Here is a 14,516-nt window from a genome sequence, read left to right on the forward strand (position 1 = left end):
ATGAATCTCTCTCTTCTGTGTTTGAGGTCAAACACTGAGCAGCTCATATGAATTTAAACAACGGTGAGTAAATAAAACTTTGCCGAATCACACATCACACAGTGTAACTATACTAATGTGCAAATACACTGCTTTGGGCTTATATCTTTTACTTAAAATAACAATTAAAACAGAAAATGCTCACATGTATTAACTTATAAAAAGAACTTTAAAAAGAATAAAAATAAGCAACATGAAAGAATAAACATTAAAACAGTAAAAATTACAAGAAAATCTGCTAACACTGCTTGTTTGTTTCTACACAGATTCATCCTAAAGATATTTAGTATAAAACACATACGAACTAAATTGCACATAGTGTACATCTTTTAATAACTATTACACAAATAAAAATATATAAATTCAACAAAATATTAAAAATATTAAACCCCTATCTGATCTTCATATAAAGACAACAGCAACAGAATCCCCCAGCCGCTCAAAAGCCCCAGATTCTGGAGAACAAACATCAGCCAGGGTCTCTTACTGTCCACATGAATCATAGACGGCAACTAGTTAACAAAACACAGAGAGAAAAATCATCATGTTTACCTGAAGATATGTAATAACTTTTAGAAAAGAATATTTAAACTCCGAGAAAACTGAAAACAGAGTAAGATACTCTCGCCATGAAATTAACATTTAAAAACTTTAATTCTTGTAATATATAAAATATTGTAGTGTTTTTTTTTTATAAACTACTTATCTGTGCACTTTATTACTTTTTAAATCTTGGTAACACTTTACTTGAAGGGGTGTTTTTCATAAGACTGACATGACACCTACATAACATGACACGTGTCATGAACATAAAGGAGATTTCATGCACGTTTATGACAACTGTCATTAAGTGTCATTTGTTCAATTATGTAATTGTTAATGCAAATATGAAATTGTTTGAGATAAAGTCTTTGTTATGACAACTTAACATTAACCAATACATTATAACTTGTCATGACAGCTTGACATTACCAAGACAATATATCTGACCACTTTTTACCAGATATAAATATAATTTATCATTAAAATGTCAATAAGTGTTAATACTCTGTCAAATAGTTTTATAACAGCATCATAAATATTTTTCTTGACCTCAACTACAGTAGTACAAATATAATTTGTCATTAAAATGTCATTAAGTGTTAATACTCTGTCAAATAGTTTTATAACAGTGTCATGAATATTCTTTAGTTTATCGTTTTTTAAAGTTTCCTCCAGGTATTAGAATAAATAAAATCAATCATCCAATAATAATACTAATTAAAAATTGATAAAATTATATTTTAGTACATTTTGAGACCAATTCACCTAAAATTAAATGAAAACAGTACAGTAATGGATTAAGCCATGCAGCGCTGGGTACATATCGCTGCAAAAACAGTTAATTAAATTCATTAATTAATTAAATGAATTAAATGTTTTGTTAGTTTTTTCTTCTATGTCAGAAACTTTCAGAAGCCTGTTAGTTGTCAGTTTTTTATGTATTGTGCACATAAATAAAGTTAAATATAATCTTTTGACGTGTCTGTTGCATTTTGTTAAGGTATTTAAAATTATTTGACATAGTATTAACACATAATGACATTGAAATGACAGTTTAATGTAATGTTAACTCATAAAGCTAAGTAGTTTCTTATGTTTGATAATTATTCTGCTATGTCATGTTTATGACACATTTATTGCAAGTTATGATGTATTGTTTTATTTCAAGTACAGAAAGACATCTGAAACAATGTCATCTTGAACAAATGACACTTAATGACAGGCACAAGACCTTATGCACAACCCTTCAAGTAAAGTGTTACCCTCATTTCTGCCCAGAAATCGATTGCAGCGATTGCTAATATGGCCCAACTTCTAATGATCCAATCTGTTTTTGATGGATGAAATCAAGTCCTACATGTTTTTCTCATTTCAGAAGGCGTTTCAGTCATATATACTTCACGATACGGAAAAGACGACAATTGCTACTTACATTTAATGACATCTTTAAAAGGTTCTTCACAGTGATACCATATACATTTTTTTTCATACCTATTAATTAGCTAAAGATCCTTTTCTGAAACAGAAACCCAGACAGCAGACAACTCCGAGCCGGATCTGCGACTTTGGTGCGGATCCAGCCCGGAGTCGTCTAATGTCTGGGAAGGTTCTAAAAATGTCTCTTTCACGGCATCATGACACCCCTTTAATTTTAAGAGCGTGTGTTTGCTTTCCAGTTTAAAATATGTTTGTTGTCATGAGAAAAATGTTTAGCGTTTAAGTGAATATTAACGTACCATGTCTGCAAGACCAACATACAGAAAGAGTCCAGTGGTGACGGCTGAAATCCACTCTTTAGCAATAGTTTCAGTGGAGACGGAGAGAGCGATGTACAGTCCAATGAAAGAGGTTAAAGCACTGCCCATGTTCAGTAATAAAGCTTTTCTTATTGACACACCACAGTGCAACAGGATGGCAAAATCACCTGTAACCACAGCAGAGAAATATTCTCATTATAATCACAGAAGATCATCTGAGCTCTTCAATGTCTCAACTGTTTCTCTCAAACATCAATGAGAGAGAAAACTGAGACTTTTGTTTCTTTTCAGAGCCTCACGCTTCAGATCTCATGTGAAACTCAAAGGAATCACTGTCTGAAACGCTGCTCAGGTTACTAAAGATACCAAAGTCTGCAATTAAAAGATCTCAAGATCACCTCAAACATTTCACATGAAACTTCTACCAAGACTCATTTATTTTTTCCTAGAAATATTAAGAGAAATATCTTCTTTACACCATTCCAGCATCTATGCCTAGCAAATATTGTTTAATCCATACAAGTTTATTCATATACAGGTTGGAGAGGGCAATTTAGTATCTCCAATTCACCTAACTTGGAGTCCCGCTGACAACATGCAAACTACACAAAAAAAGGCCACCTGACCTAGCCGGGGCTCAAACCGGTGACCTTCTTGCTTTGAGGCAACGGTGCCACTGCAAAAAATGACTTTCTTACTTAGTATTTTTGTCTGATTTTTAGTACAAATATTTAAAAATTCTGAAATCAAGAAGGATTTGCTTGATGAGCAAAACAAACTAAGAAAATAAGTCTAGTTTTTAGCAAAAAAGTGAAAATGTGCTTAAGGGGCGATTCACATTTTGTGTCTTTTGCATGCTCAAGTTCGCTATTTCAAATGCACTGCAAAAAATTATTTTCAAGAAACATTTTCTTAGTATTTTTGTCTTGTTTTCAGCACAAATATTTATAAATTCTTAAATGAAGATGCTTTTTCTTGATGAGCAAAACGACCCCATAAAAAAAATCTAGTTTTTAGACCAAAAATATCAAATTTAAGTAAAATTGATTTTTTTGCTGAAAACAAGACAAAAAAACTAAGAATTTTTTTCTTTAAAATAATTTTTTGCAGTGAGTAGGCACACAGTATGCACGTTCATAATGAAAGCTTGTTTTTTCCAGACGTGTACGCACCAGATCGAGTTGAAAACATTTCAATTTTCAGGAATGCCGCAAGCGCACCGCAGGTCATGTGACAAGAACCAACAGAGGGACGCGTTTTACGCACGGATTTAAACACAAAATGTGAACCGCCCCTAAAACAAGCAAAAATATCTGCCGGTGGAGTGACAAAAAGTTTTTGAAAAAAATTAACTTTTTTCTTAAACATTTTTCTAAAAATTTTCTCATGCCATTGGCAGATATTTTTGCTTGTTTTATGAACAAAATGACTTTGTCTAAAAACTAGATTTATTTTCTTGGGTCGTTTTACTCATCAAAAAAAGCATCTTAATTTAAGATTTGTAGATATTTTTACTGAAAACAAAGTTGAAACAAACTGAAAATGTATGCATAAGTCTGAAAATAGGCGCTTTTATAATATTTTACAATGATATGTAACACAATGGCAGACTTTTAATCCCATAATTCTATGCTCATGAAATAAATATCATAAAGTCTGTTTGTCTGTATTAGCCAATCAGAGCTTGTTTGTTTGTCTCAGTTAAACTGTGAACAAACACTCAACAGAGATCATGACATACAGATGGTGGATCTCTCACCCAGTTCATGTGGGAGCTCATGACACAACACAGCCAGAGATGTAGCCAAACCCGAACGCCAGGACATGGAGAACGCTGCACCGATCGCCAAACCATCAGCAAAGTTATGAATGCTGTCGCCGATGGTGATCATGAGAGGAAGCAAACGCTTCTCTGAATAAAAAGAGAAAGATGATGAGAATCAGACACTTAATGTGTGTAATGTCTTCATCTGCTGTATCTCACCTCTTCTGAGCTCAACAGGTTCCAGGAAAGATTTCTCATTCTTTTCGGTGTCAACCTACAATCAACAAAAGTGTCACTTAATACAAACAAACACAAGTTTTTTTTTTGACTCCTTAACATCTGGCGTGATCTTAAATATGTCTCACCAGATCCATCTGCGAGCTTGAGTTTTTGTTGTGTTTCTCCTGCTGGAACATCTGCAGGACTTTGCCGTGGTCACAGTGATGAGGATCAGACTTCTCCTGTAACAGAAATCGGACTTCTCTTACAACATTCATCATTCATCCAGTCTCAGGTCTGAACACCTTCTCTCGTCTATCGATCTAATAAAACACATTACAGATCGACAAGTCTCTTCTGAGGTTTTAAACTCATATCAACTCGTATTTTTAGCCTTAGTGGGACTCTGGAAATAAACACTGGTGTGAAAAGTCTCATTAACATCTCTTTAAGGACTCACTCCATCATGATGATGATGTTCACCGTGGGTAATGATGGCGAAGATGCTCTCCATCAGGTAGAAGAGATAGATGCCTGCAATGAGCACCAGGAGTTTGTAGATAAAGTCATAGTTGTCCCCTGAATTGTCATTATCAGATCCATCTTCATGCTTGTGAAGCCCTAAAAACTACACAAATAAACACATGATTGGACACATTAGGTGTGTTTGACTTCATGCGCCGCCGCAAGAACTGACAGGTGGATGGTGTAAAGGTACCACGCAAGCGCTAAAAGAAATCATACCGCTGTACTTTAACATCATTCGCCTATGAGTTCTTGCGACGTCACGTGAAGTCAAACAAGCCTACAAACATCACGGATCATGTGACCGGACACACTAAAGTCTATGCAGTGCACTATGCAGCGATTCACATCAAAGGTGAAATGATCAGACATGCAAATATCACAGGTTACATGACTAGACACACAAACATCACGGGTTACAAAGCAATGAAAATCTTCCCTGCCAATGAAATGAACTCAAAAATGAAAAACTTTCTTGTAGCGCTTTGTAATAATGTCTGTGTGAGCAATCCTGTTATTTTCTCTTCAGGGTGATGACATGATCTGACAGGCCTGCAGTTATGTCAACGTGGATCTAAATGAATGGGGAAATGTGGGCGATGATTGCTCTCCCAGGGGAAATAAAGTGTACCAGGCCTGCAGTACAGAGCCAAACATGCCCAAATCTAAACCATAGTTAAACCATAACAGATAACCTTTTGACCAGATCAAGTGTGATAAGACATCCATCAGAGGATCATTTAGTTTTTTGTGAAGGTCATGTGTTAAACTCAGCTTCTGAATGCTAGTGAATGAAGTTAAAGGTGGGGTGCATGATTTTTGAAAAACACTTTAGAAACGGGACCAAAACACACTTGTAGCCAATCAGCAGTAAGGGGCGTGTCTATTAACTGACATTGTTGCCTGGGTTGCGTATGTGTGGGGCGGGTCTATCAAATGAAGGTCCAGATTCTATTGGGGTAGGGGTGTGTTTGTTTAAGTGATTTTTAAATATCAACATTGGCTTTCAGAGATCATGCACCCCACCTTTAAATATTAATCTGTGTTTTGAGAGTCCTGGCATAAACAATAATGGCGAAAGATCTGTGGACAGGGTCACTTTAAGTCAAGTGAAATAAAAAAAAATTTGTCACACTAAACTATTAAAACAAACATTATATAGTAATATACAAGACACATTTGATGCTTCTCTAAAAATGTTGGTGAAATATTTCTATAGTCACCATATCCTGTATGTTATAAATAGATATGCTAACTTTAATGTACTGTATGATTAAAGTATTAAAAAACTATAATGTTTGAGGGACATAGCATTTGCATTTCTACTTTTGAGACAGATTTGAGAAAGGTTTGCTCACCGTGGGCAGAAGATGGAGAATGGCATCGCCCGTCAGCGAGCCCACAGCCAGACTGATACAGAACTGAATACAGAGCTCAAACACTTGAGTACAGGAGGAAAACAACAACACTGTGATACCAAACATGGCCATCAGACAGATGATGAGGTTCGCCAGGGTGGCGTATCCATATCCTAAACACAAACATCCAGTAACTGTGAGATAGGGCCGAATACTGAAGCACATTGGGTTATTCACTATACTGGACTATAAAGGTCAATCAAAAACATTCATGATCAGTGTTGGGGGTAACGCATTACAAGTAACATGCATTCCAAATAATATTACTTTTCTGAAGTAACAAGTAAAGTAACGCACTACTTTTTAAATGTACACATTAATATTTAAGTTACTTTTTTAAAAAAGTAATGCAAGTTACTTTTTAAAAAAAGTAATGCAAGTTACTTTTTTAGTTTAATTAATTCGATTAAGAAAATGATGTACTGAATTAAACTAAACATAGTCATATTATGCACTCTATGCGTACACACATGTGTGGGAACAGTTTGAGACAGAAACTGAGATGGCAGGCCAGAGATCGACATTTTTGTGAAGAAATATGCAATTTCTGAATGCAGAACTTTTCAGTCATAAAAACACATGCAAGGCCTGAAAGAGATCAAGCCTCAGCCAAGAAAAAGTAACTTAAAAGTAACTAAAATGTAACGTAAGTACACTTTCCATGAAACTAAGTACTAAGTAACCCAATTAGTTACTTTTTGTGGGAGTAACTTAATATTGTAATGCATTACTTTTAAAAGTAACTTTCCCCAACACTCTTCATGATTGTTATTAGTACACAACGACAGGTTTTTCTGTGTAGTTTTTAATGTGTAGTTTCTGTGTAGTTTTTGGAGAAAAAAATACCCAACATTTCCAATACAGCACTATGATTATATTATGATAAGGAACTATATTTATAAATATAGTATAAATTACATTCATTTATAAATAAACTAAAAATTACAGCCAACATTTTTAAGACCGCATATGAGCTTTAAATACTGTTAAATAATTTATATCATATTTTATGTAAAGCAAATTTACATATGAGTTTTATAGTAATTAAATAGCTATGATTATTTTTAGGTCATGGCATTGTATTTATCCATCTTTAATTGCATAAATGTCACCCTGAACTCAAAACCAGTCATAAGAGTCAATTATTTTTAATTAAGAGTCATAAATAATTTGAAAGCTAAATAAAAATCTTTCCATTAATGTATTAGATAGTATAGGACAATATTTGGCCAAGATACAATTTGAAAATCTGGAATTTAATGATAAAAAAATCAAAATAATGAGAAAATCGCAATTCAATGAAGTCCTTAGCAACACCAATGATAAATAAATGTTTATATATTTGTGATAAAAAATGTACAGTATATCTTCATGGAACATGATCTTTAATATTCTAAATATATGATTTTTGGCAAAAAAAAACTATTAATTTTACCCATACAATGTATTGTAGGCAATTGCTACAAATATACCCATGCCACTTATGACTGGTTTTGTGGTCCAGGGTCACAAATAGATCCAAAAATAAGCAATCATGCCATTAAACTATAAAACAACCATCAGGATTGGGGCTGTCACTATATCATGAACTTTCTCTTCAAAGTTATTGTGCCCACATGGAATCACAATGATGCTATTATTGCACTTACTTGTGCTTTTTATTTTATAAATAATACTATCTGTCAGTTTAATCGTTTGTATTATTTTTTTCATATTTTTTATTGAAACAGTTATTGTCAATACCGCTATACTGTGACATCCCTCATCAGGATATCTGTGATCATGCAGCTGTCATTGTTGCTCACTCACTTTCAGCAGTGCTCATAGAGTCGGGTCTCTCAGGACTCGGACTGATCTCAGAACAGACACCACTGAGGATCTGCTGAATCAGCGCAGGGCTGAGCTGGGTGAACTGATCTCTGGTCAGTATTGAAGAGTTCAGATGGTAAATACTCAGCAGGTCTTCAGTGCTTAAACAAGTCTGTATGTGAAACATAATCTGTTTAATGCATAGAATATAATTTGACATTCATATATGAAAAGTTCAGATGCAAAACCCTCTAAGTGCCTCTGACATGTTTTCTTGTAAAGAGATTTTTTATCAGACTCTTAATGAATTCTGCCAACAAAGCGGTATTTCTGAATGACACAATGTTGTGATTAAGCGGATTTTAAGCAAAAGCACCAAAAGCATTCAATATCATGATCTTATTTTTGGCAGAGGTGGTGTTTAGAGGCTTTTGCATCTGAGCTTCTCATTTCATTTCACCCCACAGAGGCGCTGTTGCTTTGATAATCCTGCATGAAACACACAGTTTAGTGTTTACTGTTCTCTTAACGTTTGGAAAAATGGGATAAAAGGCAGCATGTGTACAGATTAACATTACAGACAGATAACAGCAGATTTCAGATCAGTGTACTTCAACACATCCATCAAGACATATAAACATTAACAGACACGTCTTACACGTCATGTACAGCTCTCAAATCATCTCTCTGTTTATCAAGCATCACAGATAAATGATTTGATTTCTGCAAGATGCAAAGATTTCCCATGATGCCCCAAACAAGTTCTGGATGTACTGGAAAAACTGACTTTAACACTGATCTGAGACCTGTTGTGGGGTTTAGCTTGTAATCATGACGGCTGATATTGTAGAGATTTACGGTGGTGTGTCACTTCTGCCCCAAACAAAATCACAAAAAACTAGATTTGAGGATTCTCTGTTGAAAATCTGATCAGCGTTTGCTCAAACAGATCGCTTGTATGAAGCTCAGGTGCCGTGGGCGCGTGCTAAGGGGTTTGAACGACAAAGCAATCAAGTTTCATTTTTGAGAAAAGTAACAGCACATCTGTCCTGACTCCTCAGGATTATCTCAGGGATCATTTATGTGGTACAAACAGTCAAAGTGTATTTGTTGAAGTGAGAGCCAAAGAATGATTACCTCATTCCAGTCGCTGTTGCTATGGTGACCCTGAGGATGAGGATCTGGATGAGTCTGTCTGTGGGCCTTAGCATCACGGTGGTCGTGCTTGTCATTGTGTTCAACTTTTCCCAAGTTCAGAGATCTCAAAATCCCTTCAAAGTCTGAGGAAGAATGACATTAAAGAACCACTTGTGGAGGAGCTGAAGAAGTCAAATCAATAGATTGAAATCTTTGATATAAAATAACTCTTCATTATTCAATATTCACAGTGTAGGGAAATGTGAAGGAAAAGGTGAAGTTTTAAAAAAGATACCATGCAAACTAAGATGATCAGTGTTGTTAAAGATGTAATCCAGAAAGTATTGTTGCTCTGGCAGGACGTTCGCTCTCATGCAGTCTCCACGCAGGACGTGATAAACAATTTTTCCCAACACGACATCTAGATGTACATGTGTGTGATCTTCATGATGATCGCTGCTCTCCTCCAAGATGTCATTTAGATAGAAACATGGCTAAAAACAGGAATTAACATTTTTTTTTCAAATCACTAACCCTATATGAACAATAATAGCAAACATAGACATTACATACAAAACTGAGATAGGTTCAATTAGCTGTACTGACCTCTTGTGTGTCGGGCTGATAGTATTTCTCTAAATCGAGAAAAAATCTCTCCAAATCCTCATATTCTGTGATGCTGACATCAGCATGGGGATGATGGCTGCTGATGGTGTCGTTGTCATGGTTACCGTGCCCTAAGGTTGTTTGGATGAAGTGTTCGGCCTCCGCACCCCATCGGCCCTCACGTACGGCCCTGCAGGTCTCCGCTGGAGAGCTCAGATACAAACAGAGACCAGCAGAGATCATGAAGAACTCCTCCATCTGAAGACCATCTGAACTACTGGACTTACTCAAGACCTGAGACAGACCAGATACAGAGAGACACTACATACACATACACAGAGAGAGAGAGAGAGAAAACTTATTATTAACTTTTATTAAACTGCATCTCAAAGAAAAACACTTAACTTTTTGATTTTACATTGACAAATCTGAACACATGCAGTGTTTATCATTTCAGAGCAAACATCTAAAAATCAGGAGACATAAAGTCTTGTTGTGTGAAAAGTTTTTAGCCTAATTGGTTTCACCTACAAATAAGGGCCGCATTTAAAATTTTGCCACAAGAGCCAAATTTTAAGTATTTGCTGCTTACGTAAAAACATTAAACCTTAAAAGAAAAAGTGTTATCTAATTTATAATGCAATGTTAATATTTAACCACAAATGTCTGACTAACACAAATCTTAAATATGTAAAGAAATAAATGTTTAAAGAAATTCAAAGATCAGTGAAAATACAGATCTAACATTGAAAAATGTGCCATATTCATTTATTCAAAATTACAGAAGTAAAAATAACTTACAGTAAGTAACAGTAAGTACCAGTGTTGGATAAGTTACTCAAAAAGTAATTGATTACAACACTGTAAAAAATTAGCTGTAATTATACAGCTGGTTGCCAGTAACTTACTGTAGAAGATAAAGACTACTATTGTTTCATGTTTATTTAACTTTGAACAAACTGTTGCCAGTAAATAACATAAATGTAAAATCTACAGTAAGTTACTGGCAGCTAGTTGCCGGTAATACTGTAATTTCTACAGGAATTTTTTACATGACTTCTTTCATCATGTAATTAGATAACTGTACAAATTACTCTCTCCAAAATGTATTTATTACTTATTACTTTTAACTTTCTAAGCCCTATTTAGTAAATGAGGCTTAAAATGTCTCGAATAAATCATATAAAAGCAAATATATTATTCTGGTCACTATTTTTATATTGAGGCTACTTTTCCCACAATATAATCCTAATTACTGCTTATTAATACTTAGTAAAGTAGTTTTAGTTTAAGTATTGGTAGGAATTGTGTAGGAATAAGGATGTAGAAAAAGGTTTTACAGAATCAAGCATTAATATGTGCTTTATAAGTATTAATAAACAAACAATATCTCCGAAATATTTATGCTAATAACTAGCTAATAGCGAATTTACACTATGTTACCATTATTCATATTAACTCACAAAATTATTTAAAGTGAGAAGGATAAAACATGCATTTTAACCTTAGACTTTAGATGTTGATGTTAAATCCACTATTATATTATATATAATAAATCCACAGTCCATATACAGTATTTAGTTCAATTACATCAGAAGAAACTGTAATTAAATTACTGGAAAAATAAGAGTAATCCCATACTTTACTTTTAAAGGGAAAAGTAATTAAATTACTTTTATTTTTTAAATTATTTATTACTTTTATTGATTAAATTATCAGTTGAATTCAATAAACACTGACGTTTGATATTATATTTATAAAGAATTCAGAAATATGTTATGAATTTAATTTTTACAAAAACATTTGAGGGAGAGCCCCATATTTGTCACACTGAATAGATATTGTTATCTATATGTACAGTGCACATGTAACGTAATAGCTGATATGTGAGGGCAGTAAAACCACACCAGGCTACACATTTAACTGCTGACGAGGGTGAACCTTATAATACAGCTCTTACAGGGTTAAGTTAAACTGTTAAGAGTTAAGTTAAACTGTTTCATAAAATCAGATCAAAACAGTTTGTCAAATCTGTATATGTTTTGTTATTAGTTTATTATTTTGACATTTATTAGTGTGACAACTGAAGTGTGAAAACCATCCCTGTTTTAATAAGAAAATGTAATGACACATTATATATATATTTTTTAAAGATTTCACAAATAATAAAAATAAAACAAGTCGATGATGAAAGTGTATATAGGAAGCTGGCAAGCGATTTCAAATGTATTTCTTCAGCTTTACAGTAAATAGTACAGGGAAATATCAATTTTACTATTGCGCTGCGGTGTGAAATAATTTAATAGTATTATAAATCGCATAAAACTTCAAAACTTTTTAAATGAATAGTGATAAACATTGCGAAATATTTACTTTATACCCTTTCTTATAGTTTAACTTTGTCATTTTCTTGTGGTGCATTATATTTTAAACGCGTATTCTACAGCCACAAGTTTTGCGCACGAGCCTACAGAGGCAGGCGCGCGCTGGACCTCGCCCTCTCCCAAACAGTCAGACATATCTTACCTTTTCACACGACACACCGGAGCACTGCACACGTTTCTCCAACTGCTCAAAAACCAAGCGAACCGCATCATCTGTGAGGATCTTCTCACCTGGAGCCACCAGATCCACAACCCTCCTGTAAATGTCCTCCTTATCTCCATGCGCGCAGCAGCACAGACCGAGACAGGTGAAACTGAGCATTAAAATAACCCTGTTCTCCATAATCGACGCGTTTTCTCCTGCTTTATTTATTTTTTTGGTACGGACGAGATGTTTGTGGTGAGGTGGGCTCGAGAGACTGCGCGCACACACGAGCTCCTCACCTATATGATACCTGCTCAGGTAGAAGCTCTTCTTGCCCTCTGATTGGTCATTTCTCCACCTGCACCCATACACGTCTCATAAAGCTCTTCCATTCACCTGCTCTCAGAGTTTCGGATGGGGGCTGCCATACCTGAAGATCACATTCAGTTCATATTTAACACCTGCACTGCTGAAATAATGCCACATCTGTGATGTTTAATAAAGAATATAGAATATTAAAGATTCATTGCAGTAATATAGAGTAGCTGCTGCTCTTAGAATGGGCCTATATTACCTGTCTGTCTGCGGGAAGAAGAAAGCAATTTTACTGTATAATATTGGTTGAAATATGACATTTGGAGATTTTAGTGCTGTTTCTTTAGCAAATAATGAGATGTTTGTCCTGTTGTGATTCAAGTGACCTCTCTTATGTCTAGGTTACCTCCTGACATCAACCTTTCACAGAATTCACAATGAACTCAAGGAGATGATAAGTCTCACAAGCAGATGTATAGTTAAAGTATTGTGTTGATGATGTCATCTCATCTGACAGTAAACATGGAGTTGTTTGAAGATCTGAGTTGGGAAAACTTGTCAACAGTATGTGATGAATCTACGGTCCATCAAACAGCTCTGGGAAACCGGATATACTGCTGAATACAATGAGATCATTGAACTAAAGAACTGAAGACCAAAAAGTGCTAAGCTTTGATTCTCACACTGCAAAAAATGACTTTTTTACTTAGTTTTTACTTTTACTTAGACAAAAACTATACAATTGATGTGAATTTGTGCTTAAAACAAGCTAAATTATCTGCCAATAGGGTGAGAAACTTTTGCTTAAATTAAGTGTTTAAGAAAAAAGAAATCTTATTTTTAGATTTTTTTCTCAATTATTTTTACTGGTTTTAAGCACAAATTCACTTTAAATTGTATATTTTTTTGTCTAAAAACTAAATTTATTTTCTAAGGTCATTTTGCTCATCAAGAAAATGCATCTTAATTTAAGAATTTTTAGATTTTTCTACTGAAAACAAGAAATACTAACTAAGAAAGTCATTTTTTGCAGTGCACAAGGTGATGACGGTTACTAAAACATCCATCATGTGTTTCAAAATTATTTTATATCTCTCTTATGTTCTCATTACCCCTTAAAAATACAGATCATTTGCTCTAAATAAAATTATGAAACTTTGGTATTTTGGTATGAGATGAGATATCTTCTGAATTGACACATGTGAGATGCCTCAAGTCTTTGTCTTGGGAGATAAGCAGAATATTTGAGCAAAATTTCTGATATCTCTAAAAAGAAAAAAAATTCTATTGCAGACATGTATGTGTGATTTTAAGTTTCTAACAGGAAACAGTGAAGATTCACACCTGTGTGATATACCTGTTGCTGTATCTGAATCTTCATGTGTCATCATTTGTCGTCCTGAAATAATTTAACCTGAAATGCAGAGAAATGCTTTGTTGCATCTTATCATCTCCAACCTAAAGCACATTTAAATCACATGACTATCTTTAACAATAATATTAAAGTCAATTTAAAGAATTGTGGATGATCTGCTCGTACTATATCTGGCCACAGGAGGGCGTCCTTGTCTCTGTTAATTCAGATTTCATTTAGGGACACTGCTGAGATCTTGTTGGACTGTAAAACATGAAGTAATCATAATTGAGAGCTTAATGCTTTATATTACATTAAAAACAGTCGACAACTGAAACTGCGGAAATTGTTCTTCACCTTTAGCGAAAAAACAAATTGAAGGCATTCAGCATTACATTTAATTTTTTATATATATACATTTTTTATGTACAGAATATGTTTTTTTTCAAGTCATTACTGGACCACCTGCAGAAGTTTTGTGTTTAAAAATAACATACATT

The 14,516-nt window shown here is 34.3% G+C and overlaps 1 protein-coding gene across 1 annotated transcript; it reads right to left on the reverse strand.

The window, feature by feature from the left end:
- Nucleotides 1-390: 390 nt before the first annotated feature.
- Nucleotides 391-12,835, reverse strand: slc39a4 (solute carrier family 39 member 4). The gene is made up of 12 exons (XM_055220212.2): nucleotides 12,345-12,835; nucleotides 9,819-10,139; nucleotides 9,508-9,706; nucleotides 9,213-9,355; nucleotides 8,076-8,247; nucleotides 6,207-6,379; nucleotides 4,784-4,951; nucleotides 4,470-4,565; nucleotides 4,324-4,378; nucleotides 4,099-4,251; nucleotides 2,319-2,506; nucleotides 391-551 (listed from the first exon to the last, which is right to left on the reverse strand). The coding sequence occupies exons 1-12, from the start codon at nucleotides 12,543-12,545 to the stop codon at nucleotides 423-425; spliced, it is 1,998 nt and encodes a 665-aa protein (XP_055076187.2). The 5' UTR covers nucleotides 12,546-12,835; the 3' UTR covers nucleotides 391-422.
- Between the last annotated feature and the right edge of the window lie 1,681 nt (nucleotides 12,836-14,516).

Source organism: Misgurnus anguillicaudatus, chromosome 20, assembly GCF_027580225.2.
Source record: "Misgurnus anguillicaudatus chromosome 20, ASM2758022v2, whole genome shotgun sequence".
NCBI lineage: Eukaryota > Metazoa > Chordata > Actinopteri > Cypriniformes > Cobitidae > Misgurnus > Misgurnus anguillicaudatus.

Bases quoted from the DNA above. Each gene is read 5' to 3' on its own strand.
- slc39a4 (XM_055220212.2), bottom strand. From the start codon at position 12,545: ATGGAGAACAGGGTTATTTTAATGCTCAGTTTCACCTGTCTCGGTCTG. The intron at 9,356-9,507 runs GTATCTTTTTTA...ATTCTTCCTCAG, and splicing joins TGATCATCTTAGTTTGCATG to ACTTTGAAGGGATTTTGAGA. The intron at 2,507-4,098 runs GTGAGAGATCCA...CTGTGGTTACAG, and splicing joins TGAGCTCCCACATGAACTGG to GTGATTTTGCCATCCTGTTG.